This window comes from Phyllostomus discolor, chromosome 3 (genome assembly GCF_004126475.2).
Source record: "Phyllostomus discolor isolate MPI-MPIP mPhyDis1 chromosome 3, mPhyDis1.pri.v3, whole genome shotgun sequence".
Classification (NCBI taxonomy): Eukaryota; Metazoa; Chordata; class Mammalia; order Chiroptera; family Phyllostomidae; genus Phyllostomus; species Phyllostomus discolor.
Genome location: NC_040905.2, coordinates 196,086,873 through 196,105,143, shown reverse-complemented (window position 1 = coordinate 196,105,143; position 18,271 = coordinate 196,086,873). Strand labels below are relative to the sequence as shown.

At 43.7% G+C, this 18,271-nt stretch overlaps 1 protein-coding gene and 1 pseudogene across 3 annotated transcripts in view; both read left to right on the top strand.

The window, feature by feature from the left end:
- The window catches only part of ECPAS (Ecm29 proteasome adaptor and scaffold), a 100,624-nt gene that overhangs the window by 6,770 nt on the left and 75,583 nt on the right, over positions 1–18,271 (top strand). The window contains exon 1 of one of the 3 annotated variants that reach the window (XM_036022046.1): positions 1,163–1,261. The exons of the other annotated variants lie outside the window; for them this stretch is intronic. Within the exon in view, the coding sequence (XP_035877939.1) occupies positions 1,240–1,261 (22 nt within the window). The 5' untranslated portion in view covers positions 1,163–1,239. Of the gene's footprint in view, positions 1–1,162; positions 1,262–18,271 lie in introns of those variants that run through there. 3 annotated transcript variants of the gene reach the window in all.
- LOC114503811 lies at positions 15,255–18,229 on the top strand (annotated as a pseudogene).

Genomic DNA, 18,271 nt, shown 5'->3' with positions numbered 1-18,271 from the left:
GGTCTGAACTGGAATGGTGGGAAAAGAAGTCCTAGGATCTGAGTTGGCAAGGAGGTAGTGTAATGTAGAATTTCTAAAATAGGCAGAGATTATTGGCTAAGTAGATGAGGGTCATTTGGGAAAAGAAGGAGTTAGAGGTGATTCCAAGAAATCTACCTGAGAGATGAGAGGAATGGAGAGTGTAGTCTCTAAACAGATGTAGGGAGGTAGAAGTGGAGGAAGGAGAGAACAGGTTTGTGTTCAACAAATAAATTATTTGTTAAATGAATGAATTGAATTATTGAGGCACCCATGTTGCGTTATTTACAGAGTCTCTTTTGAAATAAAGGTGAAAACCCCTGGCATTGAAGACAGAGTTGGTTTTGAATCCTGTCTCTGCCACTTTTTATCATGTCTCGAACAAGGGACGTACCTTCCAGGTCTTGGTTTTCTCATCTGTAAAATGGGTTAACAACAAAATCCATTCCACAGGGTTGCTATCAGAATGGGGAGAGAAAAGGCATGTTAAGAACTTGGCTCAGCACTGGGCAGGTGGATTGTAGGTGTGTGAGAATTTCAGTTCTGAAGCCTGGGGGAGAGTGGGGAGGAAGGCGGGGTCGTGGGCGTGGACAGACACGGTCCAGGGGACAGCTGTCTGGGGCTATGTGTAGGTCGGGGTGAGGAGAAGAGGATGAGAACCAGGCAAGGGGATTAGGAATGCTGAGAGACGGGGCACTGGTTCCCAGGGTGGTGACTGTTAACCATTTACGTTCTCAGTCAATAGTCTTCTTGTGAAATTCCTGTGTAATCCAGGCACTGTCTTTTAATTTTAACCGAGGTTTTGTATCTCTGATATTTACATATGTGCATATATGATGACTTATGTGTTGTGTTGGTCCTAAGAGTTTTTTAGTTTTCAGTGAATAACTACCACTGTATCTTTCAAATTATTAGTATATTCTACACAGTAAGTTTGATTTATGAACACATTTCTTACTCTTTCTCCAGTTTGGTAATCACTGTAATTTTTTCCCCTCATTCTGAATTTGCAGAGCGGGGCGTCAATTAGGAGATCTTAGTGTAGAAATGAAAAGTGCTTTTTTTTTTTTTTTAAATAAAAATGGTAGGTATGTGTATAAATCTTTTAATTGTTTTTTTCCTGGTGTTCTAAATAATAGATTCCCTTTACAATTGCATATGTACGAGTGGATCAACATACCGTTGGTGAGCCAGAGGATTTTTGTCAAGATTGGATAAACCATGTATCCCATTGATTGTAGAGGTTAGTAGATTTAGTTCCTTAGGGTGTGGGCGCTTCTTCAATGTTAGCACTTAGAAGTGCGTGGGTTATGAAGCAGCGGTTTCCCCTCTAGATCTTCATGGGCTTTTCTCCTTCTCTGGCGATCCCGAGAGAGTCAGTTTAGTTCATGTTAGTTTGTAGAGACCTGAAGCCTCTATTCTCTCCCATCACGTAAACGTGTATTTAAAAAGTTAGCAAGAAAGAGAAAAGGATAAAGCTTCAGCGTGTTAGTTAGCAGGGTGCACAAGGGAAAGGACTATGACAGTTAAGTTTACAAGTAGTGTTACCTACCACAACCGCAAAAAAAAAATGATTTTTCTTGCTCCAGGAATGTCATCTTGGAGTTAATTGTTTTGCTTGTGAAAAGAGGCATTGAGAGAGGGATTCTGGTCCGTGGATAGCCCTAATTCTGCCATTCTGACATGCGCTGTGATGGAAAAGCCACTTGATTCTACTGCCTTCTGCAACTGAACAAGAGTATGGTGTCAGTTTCACTCTTGGATGCTATTGGGTGGTCCTTTGATTGAAACTCTGGGAGTTCAGATTGTATGTAGTTCTCAGGTATCATGAGCTCAACATCCGATGAGTACCTGGGATTTTGTAGCCTTAATCCAAAGGTGCGTTTTGTTGCTATCTTCTAATTTAACTAATTTAACTCCCCTCCCCCAATAAATTTTTTAAAAATCCTTACCAGAGGACATTTCTTTTTAGAAAGAGAGGAATGGAGAGAGAGAAACATCCATGCTAGTGAGAAGCAGCATTGATTGGTTGCCTTCCTTATGCTCCCAGACAGGGGATTGCATGTGCCCTGACTGGGGATTGAACCCACGACCCTTCGGTTGTGGGACAGTGATTTAACCAATTAAGCCACACCAGCCAGGGCCATTCTGTTTTCCAGTGTGTATATTGCTGTTGGTGGTGTTGGATGCCTTAATTCATTTAGGTGGAATTTCGAGGGATGGAATGAATGCAATATTTTATAAACCTAAGTTCAGCTTTAGAACAACCTTTGCTGTTTTACATATTTTCATTCCATCACAGAGGAATGGAAAATTGAGAGGTTGGAGGGATTGTTTAGAATTGTTAGAAGAGAAATGAGGACATTGTTTATTCGCTCTTAGATTCTTTCTTTCTTAAAGCTTTTGGGCCTGTGATAGATGTGTTAATGTCATTCTGATATAGTGAAGGCCAGCAGGTCAAACCATAAATACTGGGATTTAAACAGTGACTTAAAGAACAGCCTAAAGTTTACACATCAAGATGAGCATTGTCCTAAGTAATTATTGCTACTTCGGGTGGATCTTAACTATCATACGCTTGACTCTTATGCAGACTGAATTCTTGCACAGTATGCATCGCCTCCACCAAGCCCGCTTTCATCAGCTAATCTCTCTGCTCATCAGTTTACTAACGCTGATACCTGACTGGGTATCTGCCAGCTACTGTCCTGGGGGAAAGGGCTTCTTTGGGCGATGCGAGTGTTTGTGGACCTCAGTGCATCTGGAGTCTGGCCCTCATTCAGTAAATTTGGGGTACAGGTGTGGGCTGCTGTCTCCTTGTTTGGCCCAACCCTGCCGAGCTAGCCCTATGACTTCTTCCCTCCCTCGTGTGTGTGTTGGGGGAAGAGGAGCACTGGGGATGGGATGTGTGTGCAGGGAGGAATGGCCATGCTATGGGCTGTTCTGGTTGGTTGGTAGGGGACTTAAAGTAGCCTGACACATGCAGGTGGCTAGGACTCCTGAAGTGGCAGGGGAAGAAAGAATCCCCTTCCCTGCTCAGAGAGTCTAGTCACTGGTGCATCCTGATGCAGGGGCTTCTGTACGGAGTATCTGCCTGGGCCCTGGCAGTAAGGCTGGTGGGCTAGGGCACAGGAAGATGGCCTGCCTGTCTGATTGCCATGTTTCTGGGTGGAAAGGATGCCAGCAGGGACTGTGGTAGCAGGGACCTCTTGCTCAGGACCTCATTGTCTGCAAGCGTTCTTATTTGTCACCCCCTTGGGCTGTCCTGGCTGGAAGGAGTCAGCTCTGGCTGGATGGATTGTTTCTTTCTGGGAATGGATCCTCTCTCTCCCCACCTCTGACTTAATATGTAGGGCCAAGCAGAAGTAAGCATGCTTGAGTGTGGTTGGTAGGGCAACAATATGCATGTAATAATGTATAGTTTTAATTTGAACATTTCACCTAAAATGACATACTATGTGCTTGAGTATGATATTGTTATGTTACAAAATTACACACTTATGATTTTGGAATAAAAGATTTTATAATAAAAAGGGGCGTATTTGTGCTGGACCCAGTATTTGTGTTTAATGCTGGACTTCCTGACATTCTCCTTTTTAAGTCCATTTGCAGTTAAGGAGTTCTTTTAAAAGGATGGGGGAGGGAGCAAGCCTCTACTTAAAAACTAAGGAGTGGAGATCAAAATTCTAAGCATTACTAATTCCTGAAGAAGTATCCTGCTGACCTCATTTGGATTTTGCCAAGTATTTATTAGAAGGGCATTTAGTACATTAAAATGGTATATAGGAATCAATAGGTGATGTGGTCTTTGCTACTGGTTAGTGTCTAATTAGATTTGTAATTCACAGGATTTACCTACTGGAAAAGATTGTGTTACTTACAAACTCTAGATGCCTGTTAGAGCTTCCTTATTCTACATAGTTTCAGCCTCAAACTCCTAATTGCAGATATTGTAAAAGTTCAAAGGTATTTATCCTCCCCCTATCACATCTAATTTTTGTGCATTTCCTATAATTTAGTTGGCTCATGCTTTTCTTAGCTTCTGGGCTCTTATTTCTGCAAATGGTGTTTTGCTTCTACCCAGGTCAGCTTGGACATGAAACCCCTGTTTCTCTGGTATGCGCACGCAAGATTCCCTTTCCCCAGGCATTTCAGGAATTCACTTCACTCTTGGAGGCTTGCAGTGGAGCTTGATCTTCCTCCCTTTCGCTGGTCTGGTCCGTCCTCCCCTCCTCTCCCCCTTTTTCTTTTCCCCTCTCCTCCTTCTCTCTGTGGTAACTACTTCACCCTTCCTGATTTGAAGCTCACTTCTACCACACAATTAGACCTTCTGGAATGTCTCTCCCTTTTCTCTTCCTCCTCCTCTTCCTCATCTTTTACTAACAAAACCCTAAGCACTTGCCATAATATTATAAAACATATATATTCTTTCCAAGAGGTTGTGATGCCAGATGTAATAAATTGCCACCAATCCCCTTCTTTTCCTTGCTGTAGATGTTAGCTGTAAGAGCTTCTAAATGTCCAGATGTAGGGAGGTAAATGGGGGAGTCAGCTTTTTTTTTTTTCTGTGAAAAGGAAAGAAAATGTTTATTTAAAGCTATACAGACCTAAAGTAGTGACCTAATGTCTTCATCAGAATCCCAAAGTCCCTTAAAACACCCACAAACACACATAGTTCTTCCTTCCCCACTTTGCCCAGTCTGGGGTACCGTATCTCAGGAAAGAAATAGAAGTCCGTGGCTCAGGCAGCCCCCAGTTCTTCCCAGTAATCCGTGCTCAGCTGGTAGGCCTCCCTTGGTTCCCGGCACCATCAGCTGTGTCACCTGGGATCTCTGCTAAAGCCGGGTGGTGGTTCTCTTTCATAGGGCTGTGGGAGTCCCCACTCTGCTAAAGACCGAGTGGTTCTCTCTGCACAATGGCCGCGGGAATCTCCACTCTGGCAAAGCCCCATGGTTCTCTCCCTGCGCAATGGCTGCAGGAGCTTGCACTCAGACAAAACCACGTGGTTCTCCCTGCACAATGGCCGCTGGAGTCCCCACTCTGGCAAAGCTGCGTGGTTCTGGGAGTCAGCTTTTCTAATGCAGAAGAAGTAAGATTTCCTACATTCAACAGGTATTTGAGCAACTACTGTCTGCAAGGCCCTGAGTTAAGTGCTGGAATACTAAGAGATTTACATCCCAGTTTCTCAGCCTGGGGAGCTCTAGAGATGGATGGAGCAAATGAGGGAGTTTGGTGGAGTCAGAGTCAAGGCACACCTCAGAGGGTGGTTATGGTCTGGGGAAGGGAAGGTTGGGTGGTTGCATAATGTGCAGTGAAAGGTAACAAGTGGCAGGAGAGCTGTGGAAAGGAGTGTGGGAGTTGGTAGGGCCAGGGCGGGTTGTGCAAGTGTGGAGCACGTTCGAGTGGAGCTGGACTTCGACAGGGAGGGTTTGGGTGTGTGGAGATGAAGAGGTGGTAGGGGGAGTGTTCCCCGGTTGAGGGGCTGGTTGACAAAGAGAATTGAGCCAGGCCCTGGCAGGTGTGGCTCAGCGGTCTGAGCGCCAGGCTGCAAACCAAAGGGTCACTGGTTCGATTCCCAGTCAGGACACATGCCTGGGTTGTGGGCCAGGTCACCAGTCGGGGGCGCACAAGAGGCAACTGCACATTGATGTTTCTCTCTTTTTCTCCTTCCCTTCCCCTCCCCTCTCTCTAAAAATAAAAATAAATTTAAAATCTTAAATAAAGTGGGCTGGGGGAGCATACAGTACACTTAATAAGTGATCGCAGTGTCGGTGGCGGTTGGGGAATGAATGGGTTGCAAAGGTCCCTTGAGGCTCGAGTCTTAGAAAGGCCTTCCTCTCTGATCTGATAGTCATCCTAGGCATGTGCTGGCTGCTTAATTTTTAATGTATTTTTCTAGAAGTACATCTTTTTTTTTTCCCCCTTGGCAAAGATCTTCCGTTTGTACTTGGACCCAGTTGTGAGCTGGCTTAAGCAGAAACCAGGCACTTACTGTATGGAATCAGGGCGTTGATGGGAACAAGAGGGGCCTGCAAGAGGTTCGGAATGAAGGACTGGAAGTCATCCATCCCTTCCAGCACGTCCCTGCGCCTCTGTGCCCTTCTCTCTGCAGACCGGCTTCTCCGATTTTGTGCTCTCCAGGGCAGGCTGACGATGCCCATCTTGTGTGTCTCCCGGCATGCTCTTACAGGTTCGGGCACCCAAGGGAGCGTTGACTCTCGGTGGTCCCAGTTCTGAGCCTGAAGAAGGGGTGGATTGAGTGAGGGGCCTGTGCAGACAACGTTGGCTGTGTGGCCAGGGTGCAAAGTCCTGTTGTCCATAGTTGTCTCGTAAGGCTGGGAATCATCTCCCACTTTCCTCGCCGTCATTTAGCATACTAGAAGGAGCACCGGGTTTGGAGTTAGACTGCCTGGAGTCTGAATCCTAGCCCTGCCACGTACTGCCTTTGTAATCTTCTTGCTCAACATTCCTCATGAATTCTAGGCCCTGTTTCCTCTTCTGTGAGTTGGAGCTAGTATTACCTACTTTAGGAAAAAATAGTACTTTAGAGGGAGGTGCTGTGTCTAGTGTGCATTTGGCGGGGAAAGACCTTTCTAGGTTTAACTTACAAGTCTGTGTCTCGTTAGCTTTGTGACCTTTGGCAAGCCAGTCAGAGCTGGAGCCCAGTTTTTCATGTACAAATGCAGGCAGTAGTGTTTTTGAGGCTCAAAAGGCCAGGTGAAACTGCTCGGTGACTATCATGTATTTACATATGTGTGAATCAAAAGAAAGTAGATGTCATCAGGGAGAAATATTTCCTTGTGAAATTGTTCTATCGTAGTCTAGTGTATTGCTGCAGTAACCTGACAGATCTTTCTCAGAACACCCTGCAGCTTTAGGTCATGAGCTGCTTTATGGAGCAGCAGGCAGTGGTCCAGGCGTTTTCGGCTTTGCCTTCCAATCGCGGCTTCCAATTAAGGCCTCTGACTCGGTTTGTAATTTAAAATTTACTTCCATATTCAAAAAAATAGTCTTTGTAGAAAATTTAAGCAACTTAAAAAACCCTGAAACCTATCACCCTGAAATATAACCACTTTTTTAAATCAAATCACACAAGTTATTCATGCTCGTGAAGTAACCTGGTGATGACATGGAATTAAACAAACAAGCCGAAAAAGAATCCTCAAATTCCGCCACGCGGGGATGCTCACTACCTGGTAGTCCTTTGCCTGTTCTCTTTGACAGGGTGTGCTTTTCTCGCATGCTTTCCCAGAAGTGTCTTGATGCTCAGGTTGTCACGAAAAGACATGACAGCCTCTTTAAGGAAACTGATTTATTGCTTTTTTCCTTTGTTTTTTTCCCTCACGTGATGATGTGAGTGAAAAACCAGTATTTGCCTTTTGCAATCCTGTGAGAAAATAGCCTTTCCTCCTTAACTTAGAATTCAAAGTTGCGTTTTTTTTTTTCTGTGGAGAGGTCTGGAGAGTGAGTGATTTATGGGCACAGCTTTATTTCACAAGAATAATTGCACGTTTTCAGAACTGTTGGTGGCTAATGGTGGGTGACTCTGAAGCGAGGTCCTCGACCCGTGGTTGGTGGTTTCTTCCTTGGGAGGGCGGGTAGAGGGAACGGCGCTTCTTTCACTCGAGAGGGCTAAAGACGGGTGGATAGTGTGAACTGCAGAATTATTTAATGGAAAGTAAATAAATATATTCATTTTCAGTATTTTTTTTCTCTATACCAGTGTAATAGTTGACATAATCTAATTTGGATGTTTCTTTGTTTTGGGATTTAAGATTTTCAGTGTTTTGATGTTTCTTTTGAGACTAATTTTTTGAAAGACTTTATTTTTTAGATCAGTTTTAGGTTGACAACGAAGTTGAGAGGAAGGCACCGATTTCCCATGTGCCCTGTGCCCCCCACCATTGCAGTAGCCTCCTGCATTACCGATGTCGCTCACCGAACGGGCCTTTCTTTTTTTAAACCAAGAATAAACATACGTTGACACATCACAATCACTCAAAGTTCACAGTTTATACTCTGGTTCACTGCAGGTGCTTTATGTTCTGTCTACTCGGACATCTGTGTAATGACGTACGTCCACCGCAATACCCTACACAGTGCTGTCACTGCCCCCAAGTCCCCTGTGCTCCCGCTTTTCATGCCTTCCTCTTCCCAGGCCCGGCAATCACTGATCTTTAACCGTCTCCATAGTCACGCCTTCTCCAGAGTGGCACATAGTTGCAGTCATACATACACTACGTATATGTGGCCTTTTCACATTGGCTCCTTTCACTTAGTAATGTGCCTGTAAGATTCTTCCACGTCTTTTCACGGCTTGATTATTCATTTCTTTGTAGCGCTGCATAATATTCTGATGTCATGTGCCAAGTTATCCCCTCACCTACTGAAGGACATCTTGGTTGCTTCCAGCTGTTAGCAGTTATGAATAAAGTTGCTATAAATATCCACGTACGGTCTTTGTGTGCATGTAAGTTTTCAGCTTCTTTGGGTAAATACCAAGGAGTGTGATTAATGGATTGTATGGTAAGAGTATGTTGAGTTTTATAATAAACCTCCAAACTGTCTCCCAAAGTGGCCGTGCCATTTTGCATTCTACAGTAAATGTTCTTTTTGCTCTTCTATATTCTTTAAGGTTCCTTTTAAGCTCTAAAATTCTGCTATTTAAACTTATTTCCTTGTCTGTGAAACATGGCCTCCAGCAAACATGGCTTCAGACAAGCAAACATTTAAAAATACTTGCTGTGTATATTATTTTTCTAAAGCATATATTTTTATTGAAGAATATTCAAGGAGTATATGAAAGTATAAAGAAGGAAAAAATGCTAGTGTATTTTCTTTCCTTTTTTATATAGTTGTGTCATAAAATTATTATGGTACATATATGGTATATATATTTTTAAAAGAATGAAATATTTCATGTATGAAGAAAAGTATAGAGGAGTAATCTTAGTATGTATGTCCCATGAGAACATGTGTATCATGTGAGAACACACATGTTGCATAAGAACACACACACACGTGCGTCTCATGAGAACACGTAGGTATGTCCCACATGTCTTCGACAGATATTTACATTTTTCGACATAAGCTTTAGGTCTGTTATTTTATTTGTAAGTAATAAACATTACAGGTATAATTCAAGATCCCTGTTACTCCTTCCAAATTTTTCTTTTCTTCCCTTTCCTTTTCCTTTCTTGCCCAGAAGTTGTCTGCCATTCCTGTGATGTACTCACATTGCATTTGAAAACTTTACATAAGAGGGATCGTATCCTTCTGTAACTTTCTTTGTTTGCTCTCACTGTTTTAGTCGTGTTGGTCCATGTGACTTTTTAACAGAGCTTTTGTTTATTTAATTTAGAGAGAGGGGAAGGGAGGAGGAAAGAGGGAGAGAAACTTCGATGTGCCAGAGCTGCAGGGATCTGTGGCCTCTCGCAGGCTCCCAGCTGGGAACCTGGCCCGCACCCCAGGCACGTGCCCTGCCCGGGAGTGGACCCTGCAGCCACTCAGTTCGCAGGCCAGCCCTCAGTCCAGTGAGCCACACCAGCCAGGGCTCAGAGGGAAACGTTTTGCTGATGTGCAAGAGGAGAAACAAAAAACTGGCAGAAGCACTAAAAGGCATCAAAATCGACATGTTCAAAAGCTGTTTTGAGCAGTGGAAACAATGTCTCAATAGGTGTATTGCATCAGATGGAGAGCACTTTGAAGGTGGCTGAAGTTTAAACATGTGAGAATAAATACAGTTTTTTATAAATAAATGCCTCAGTTTTTTTACCCATTCTCCCGCTGAGTGACTTTTACATTGTTTCCATTGTTTTGCTTTTACTGACCTGTGACCCAGAGCAGTTTCTTACAGGTCTTGCTTACTTGTCTCTCCCTTGGAAGAGTTTTTCTCCAGGACTGTGATACAGGAAGTATGGTCTGAGGTCTGAAGAGTTACGTCTTGTAAACGGGGACCTTAGGGCAGAATGTAAAGCAACTCCCCTTGTGAACTTAGGTAACATTCTTAATCCTAGTAAGACTTCCTCAGTGAAGGAAGAACTATTCCTTATTTCTTTGCTGACCCACCGGTCACAAACTTTGTTACTGTGAGTGGCGCTGCTCCGGAGTACGTGACCCGGGGCAGCATTGCAGGGCGGGGGGGTGTGTGGGGAAGGGTCTGTGCCTCACGTACCTTTCCTTCTTCGGAGATTACAGGGTACACCTCTCAGCAGTGAACTCAAGTACTTCTTTTGTTTCCCCGCCCCCCGCCCCCACCCTTTTTTTGCCAACATGTGGTACAGTTAGTTTTGTGAAAGGTGTGAAATTGTATCTCATCATTGTGCTAATTTTACATATTCCTGATCAGTCTGATTGAGCTTCTTTTTATGTGTTATTTAGTATATGGGGCTTATCTTTGAATTGCTTGCTTATTCAGATATCCTTTTTCTTTTTAAAGATTTTATTTATTTATTTTTAGAGAGAGGAAGGAGGAAGAAAGAGAGGCAAAGAAGTGTTGACATGAGAGAGAAACATCAATCGGTTGCCTCTCATATGTGCCCTTACTGGGACCGAACCCACAACCCAGGCTTGTGCTGTGACGGGGGATCGAACCGGTGACCTTTCGCTGTGTGGGACAATGCCCAACCAACTGAGCCACACTGGCCAGGGCAAATATTATCCTTTTCCTGTGCAATTACCATGGATGTGTGTAGTAAACCTGCACAGTATCCTTGCCTCTTCCTTCTTACCCATGACCACAGTGCTCTGATATGGGTGTGAATGAGTGACCTAGGTAGGGGAGTCAGTGCTCCCCAGTGAAAGGAGGGTGCTGAGCCTGCAGGGTTAGAGCACTGGGGCAGCAGGGCGCATTTAGAGGAGGTAGGGTGATCTGCAGTTTGACATATTTTGGGGTATCTTTTTATTTGTAGTAACCAGCTTTCTCAAGTGTTGCTTTCTGATCTTTGACTTTATTTTTACATTTTTTTCTAAGTACCACCCGAATGAGACAAATTCTTGTGACTTTTTGGTGATTCTGTCCACCTGGGTTGCCTGTAACATTGTGTACGTGGTGTAGTTCCCCACAGAAGATGGGGCCACTGTGGTGGACGGTCGCATGATGAAGGTGAGGGGCTTTAGGCCGCAGGGCAGGAGAGCCCGTTCCGTTTCTCGCCCCACTGCTGATCACCTCTGAGACCACAGGCGAGCCCTTAAGACACTGTGTCTTTCATGTTACGGCAGTCTTCAGTCCTCCCCAACGCTGAATCCAGTAGGAATTCTTGTATGTACATTTCAAAAGAAAAAAAAACACTTCTTTTTGACTTAGGTGGTAGTTATGTAGGTGTTTTTAATAATTCATTAAACTATATACTTATGTTTTGTACATTTTTCTAAATGTTTGATTTCATGATGAAAAAGATGTAAAAACCCACAAAAGACTAGGTATCCTATGTCTCCCCTCCCCCACCCCCCAAAAGTAAATAAGTAAAGAGCCCATCTGGATTAAAGACGCGCCCTGGTGGGAACACAGCTCAGGGGTTAGAGCGCCATCCTGTGCCCCACGGTTTCGGCTCTGACCCCGGGTCAGGGCTCATACAAGAGTCAAGCAGCGAATGCATACGTAGGTGGGATAACCAATCAGTGTTTCTCTCTGTCTCTCTCAGATCAATAATGATAAAGACTTGAATGCAGAAAGCAAAACTGCAAGAGCTAGAAGGAAACATAGGTAAATATGTGTGTCAGAGGTCCCCCAGACCACTCAGGTTCAGTGATTTGCTAGGAGGATTCCCGGGACTCCCCGGCATTTGTTTGGATAGGAAGAGGGTACAGAGCAAAATCAGCAAAGGGAAAGAAAGGCGCAGGGGGCGAAGTCTGGGGGGAACCGGGTGCAAGCATCCACGTGTCCTCTCCCAGCGGCGTCAAGCGGGACAGGCTCGTGGATTCCTCCGGCAGTGTGCCGTGACAGCGTGTGTGGAATCTGTCTGCCAGCGATGCTCCGCAGAGACTCCGTGCTGAGGGTTTCTGTTTGGTGTCGGTTGCATTCGCACTTCTGCCTAACGCACACCAACATCCCAGATTTCCAGAAGGAAGGCAAGTGTTCAGCGTAAACCGCACTGTTTGTGTAAACAGTTTGGACACAGTGAGTCACTCAGACTAGTTGTGGGAATGGTGGGAACCCTCCTGAAATCCAGGTTTCCAGGTGCTTTCCAAGGACCAGCCCTGCAAGCAGAGGCCTCTAAGGCTGTCAGCCTTAGGCTTGCTGTGGGAACCTCTTTCTGCAGAATGTAATATTTATTCTAATCTTGGAGTGCTGGCATTTTAAAGCATGACTAGAAACTCAGAAGCCATAAAGGGAAGGAATGGTAAATTTTTTATTTTAAAAACTTCATGAAAATAAGTTTTTATAAGATAGGAAAAGAAAGTGCTAGAGAAGCAAAAGGCATACTAGGGAAAAAGAAAAGTATTTGTAATGGATGAGAGAAAAGGAGGAGATTTTTCCAATACACAGGGTGTGGCAAAAGTAGCGTCACAGTTGTGAGTACACAAAACACAGAGTTTATTCCTGTGTTATTAATTACTGTATTATTTTCCATGTGAGCAGCTGTAAACCTACTTCTGCCCCACCCTGTATAAAAGCTTTTTACAAGTCACTGACTCAAAGGAATAATGAGTAGTTTGCTGAAGAAGACATTTCAAATAACCAACAAATATTCCGAAAAGATACTTTACTTCAGTAATAAAATAGATATAAAGGGAAACAAGAGTGTTACCTTTTTCATCTACCACATTTACCCAATACTGATTACTTTTTTTTTCAGATTCCTTATCTTTTTTAAAAATGTATTTTATTGATTATGCTATTACAGTTGTCCCATTTTTCCCACTTCACTCCCCTCCACCCTGTACACCCTCTCCCACCCACATTCCCTCACTTTAGTTCATGTCCATGTGTCATACTTATAAGTTCTTTAGCTTCTACATTTCTCATGCTATTCTTACCCTCCCCCTGTCTATTTTCTACCTACTGTCTATGCTACTTATTCTCTGTACCTTTTCTCCCTCTCTCCTCCTCCCACTCCCCTGTTGCTAACCCTCCATGTGACCTCCATTTCTGTGGTTCTGTTCCTGTTCTAGTTGTTTGCTTAGTTTCTTTTGGTTTTGCTTTAGGTGTGGTTGTTAATAATTGTAAGTTTGCTGTCCTTTTACTATATGTGTTTTTTTTATCTTCTTAGATAAGTCCCCCAATATTGATTACTTACAGCTTTTGTAAGATTGATTACACAGTGTAATCCTGAAATCCAGGATTTAGGGAAATTGGTACTTGCATTTACTGCTGGTGGTATAAATGAGCACAACCTTTTTGAGGGGCATTTTCCCAAAATCTATTGAACTTCACGATACGCCTACCCTTTGACTTAGCAGCTCCATTTTAGGGTTTTAGTTACAGAAACCTATACACGTGCACACATACATGAGGATAAGAGTGTTCTTTGGAGTGTTTACAGTACTATGAAACTGGTAACATAATAGGGGGTTAGTTAAATAAATTACAGTACTTTTATAGACAGAGCTGCATGTAGCCAAGATCAGTCAGATCTTTATGAAGTGCTGTGGAAAGATATTTAAGCTTTTATGTACATCCAAACATTTTTTAGTGTAATTTATTTGGAATGAAAACCTAACCTGAGTGGATATGAAGTTCTTTATCATCTTTGATGATTCCCCCCCTTAGTGTGAGCATCCTTATGTTTTATTGCAAAAATATGAACGTGTTTGATCACAGGTACTGTCCTAGAACCCACGGGGTGGAAGGGGTTGAGATAAACAGCATTCAAGAGTCTGAAATGATCTGAGACAAGTATTGCTTCAAGGGTTTTCAGTAAAGGATTTGTGTTAACTAAACAAACAAACAAACAGTATGTGCCACACTCCTGTTTTTAGGTTACAGTAATGTTTGCGTGTGAATAGGAAAAAGCAGTAGTTCAGAATATGTTCCCCACATTTAACAGTGATGATCTGAGGGTGTGCCAGCGTTTTTAATTTTCTCATAAGTGAAATTAATTTGATACGACTTTGAATAAGACTTCATAATTGTGGAGCGGGTGGAGCTTGCTCCCGGCCCCTAACTGCTGCCTGTGCTGACCCGGACAGTCCTGGTTCCTACAGCCAAAACCTCAGCCTTTGTGAATGAATGGTGAACCCGAGTTTCAGATTCCTTTTGTGTTTTCAGACGTTTTGATTCCATCCCTTCTTGTTTCTGAGTAGCTACTTTGGGGATCTAGGCCTAATTTGGGTTGCCATTTTTAAGAGACGTAGGTTACCAGTTCTTTCTATGCCTCTCGTAACAGGGTTTAGGAATCATACTGTGGCTAAATCTCTGCTCTTTATTTTGCTGACTTTTGACTGGCAGAAAAATTTAGTAGTCGATCATATCTATATTTACATTGCTTTTCATAAAGTTTGAACATGATCAACTGTCTTTTATTTAAAGTGTAAGCGTGCTTACAAAAACGACGTCACAGCGCTACGTGGGTCCTCCTCAGAGGGTGCAGAGGCTTTGGCGCCCCCTCTGCCGCGCCCTCGCTGTTCACACGGGCCCCACGCGATGCTCGGTGCCCTTTCTGGCATACCCAGGTCCCCATCGTGTACTTCTGTTGCGCTTACTGTGTTACATTTTTCTTTCCAGTGAGGGAGAGTGGACAGTGTCAGGGGTGCGATGCTGGGGATACACAGTTGTGAAAAAGGATGGCACCCCAAAGATTTTATGAAAAACGAAAGGGACCAGATATCATCACTGGGATTTTTAAGCCTTTGGTCTAGATTGTCTAAATCAGTTTATTATGAAGAATTCATCTTTTTGCCTTCTTCCTCAGAACAGTTTCTGCAGCTGGCATCTGCAGGCAGCTCCTGCTGCCTGCCGTCTACTGTCAGGCACTGAGGCAGAGCCTCCTTCCCCGCGGCTGTCACGCACGTGGTGGACCGGACTCCCTGCTCCTGAGGACAAAGAGGATCACTGGGCCTGGTGATCTCACAGAGTCAGCCCGCTCGCCTTTCCCCCCTTTCTTATTCTTCCTTCCTCTATTCAGTATTTTAAAAGCTCAACTTGGGATTGTGTTTGGATTTCACTAACACCCCCCCCCCCCATTACTGCTCTCTTCCTGTTCTGGGACGCAGCCCAAGGCCCCACCGTGCGTTTGGCTGTCAGGTCTGCTCAGCCTCGTCTGGTCCACGGCAGTTTCTGAGTGTTTCGTTATTTTCCTCGCCGTTGGGCTTTTTCTGTTGCTTTGCTCGTGATTGGGTGGGGGCCATGGGTTTTGGAAAGAACACCACGGAGGTGAAATGCACTTCGTGTCACATCCTGCCAGGAATCACGGTATCCACGTGACATCCCTGTCGGTAATGCTCATCACCTCCCTAAGGTGGCATTTGTCAGGTTTCTCCACTGTGGCGTTATTTTCCTCCTTCCCTATTCTATTCTTGGGAAGAGAGTCACTAAATCTAGCCTGCCCTGAAGGAAGAGGTGGAGGCAGGAATTAAATTCTAACCTCCTGTAGAGGGAAGTATCTATTGGAATTCTGTAAGAGAGATTTGTCTCTTTCCCACAAGGTATTTCATCATTTATCAGTGTGGATTCATGTAGATTTTGTTTTTAATACTTCGGGTTATAATCTGATGCTATGTTATTTATTTTGTTCTTCAAATTGTTCTAGCTTTGGCCGTAATGGAGAACTTTCGGGGTGATTCATGTATCCCTTTGAAATGTTCCAGGCTCTGTTTTCTTTCTGGCTCTACAAGATACTTCAGGACCACTGTGTTTCCTGGTTTTCCCTGTCTCAGCCCTACAATCTGCCATCGTTTCAGGGAGGCTGGTTCTTCTGCCAAGATCTGGGTGTCAGGTGCGCTTGTTGCTACTAGGGTGTCATTGCTTCAGGATATATATATATATATATATATATACACACACTTTTAAAATGTTATGGAAACATTTCAAGCGTACACAAAAGCACAAATTCTCACTATCACACAGCTTGAGCAGTTATTAATTAGTGGCCAATCTTGGCTTCTTTATGTGGCTGAGACCAGCCCAGAGCATGGGAGGAAGACAAAATGTCTCAAAAGCAGAGGAGGGAGGCTTTGCCAGTAACCACAGTGACACCAGCGTGCTGGAAGTCACCCAGGGCCTGAGCTTGCCTGTGCTCTGTGTCCGGAGCAGAGGGCCCCTAGCATTTATTTGCTCATGCACGGGTGTTCCTTCTTCCTCACATGCCTGGAGGGCTTGAGTCTTCATTGACTTTGTTTTCCTAATAGTTCCCCTGCGACCACTGTGACCACTTTGTCTTCATTCATCTTCCTGGAGCACCTACCTCGCTGTGATTATCTCTGGGGTAGAGCTACTGTATCAAACATACCCGGAGACCTTGTTGCGCCTGAGTGCCTGTTCAGAAAATCCTCGAGTAATTCTTCGGAACTAGTCTAGCATCAGAGTGCATTCCAGCCGTCTCCCGTTTTTTGTGTCATTAACAGTGAGTTTGCTGCTGTTGCCATCTTGGCTGTGGGCTTCCTACTTTTTCCCAGAAGATTTGCCAAAACCGAGCTCTGTGGGACAAGAGCAATGGATTTTGGGGTAGAGGGCTTCTTTTTGGGGACTGCAGTGGTTTGTCTAGAGATTAGGAGAAAATGGGTGGGATGGTCCAGACACTGTTTTACAAAGTGAGTGTACTCTCGTTTGGCCCTCAGTCTTCTAGGAGTAGGAGGATTAGTCAGTAAGAAGCCTTAGGCTGCGAGGAACATTGAACTGAGTACAGAGTTCACTGGAACTTTTTCTTTACTTTAATAGTTGTGAAATTGATAACATCGCTGCTTTTGCTTCTCCCCCCCCCCCCCCCCCCCCGCCCCCAAACAAATCCTGGATTGTGGCCGCCAGCATTACTGTATTATGCCAGCTAGCCCTCGACCCCGTTGAAAAGGTTACTTTTGTGTGGCACCGGTGGCAGTGGCACAAGGGTTGGTTGGTTTCTTCAGTGCCAGCCGGGAAGGAATAATGCCCACCTTGGGGCATGTGGCGCAGTGCACACAGCTGTGTGCAAACAGGGTCATGTGCACTTAAGAAAAGACCGCCTGTCAAGGACTAGGTAAAAGTAGCACACTGGATTGTACTGACCGCTGTTGGCCTCTTTGTATTTCTTTACATAGTTCAGGTACATGTAGAAGTAGCAGCTTGAAGAATGGCCGGTTTAGCCTTTTGTATTTGGATAGTTGCTTCTAGCCTAATCCTTCATAGTACTTTATTACCGGGTGATATTATTTTGAGTTTTTGCAAATTTCTGATTCAGAGGGCTCAAGTACTGTGTTCTTGGAAACTTATCCACTTTCTTGCTACAAAAAAAACAAAAACAAAAACATTCAGAATCTCTAGTTTCTGAAGCTGATAGAAAGAAACTCAGTCTTTGTTTAATCACACCTATAAACAGAAACTGGTTGATTTTTTTTCTCTCTGTCAAGTACAACAACTGACTTAATCAGCGCATTGGTAGATATTCACACCGCAACGCAGTACCTTGTGGGGCTTATTTGTACTCAATTGCTATGTGTTTACTGACTGTTTAATTGTATATATATGCTACTACTTGCAAAATAAGACTAAAATTTTGGTGATCAATAGGGGTTGGATGTATATGTTTGAGCTAGCAATGAAGAAGAAGAAATATTCAGTGTGAAGAAAATGGGCTTTTGGCAATCCATTGTTAGCTATATTTTATTATAAAATTGAAAGTTTCAATTCTCATGCATAACATTAGTGAGGCTTAACATTTTAATGTCTCTCTGCATTCTGTAAAACCAGTAGAGAAAAGACACAAAGCCTATGACTTGTTAGAATATTAAATGACAGTATTTTAACGGAACCCGTTTATAGTTGAGACACTGGACTATTGAAGGGTGGGGGGGAGGGTTTTTACTTTCTATCTTATATCACCTTATACCATTCTTTATTTTTTACTGTATGTATTTTATAATATTTACATTAAAATGGTATTAATTGTCGGGGGGCAGGGGAGATGTTATCACCGATATGTATCATCCCTGGTGTCTGACTAAAGCTCTCCTGGCTGGCTCTGCTGGATAGGGCTGGAAGATTTCTTCAAACATTTTGTATCCTTTGTAGTATCGAAGTCCTTGTGGGATCACTTTGTAAGTAGGAGAGAATGTGTTACCATTTCAGTGTAATTAGCTGGTAACCTAATGCTGAAAAGCCTCTCTGCCTACAAGGCCGGCG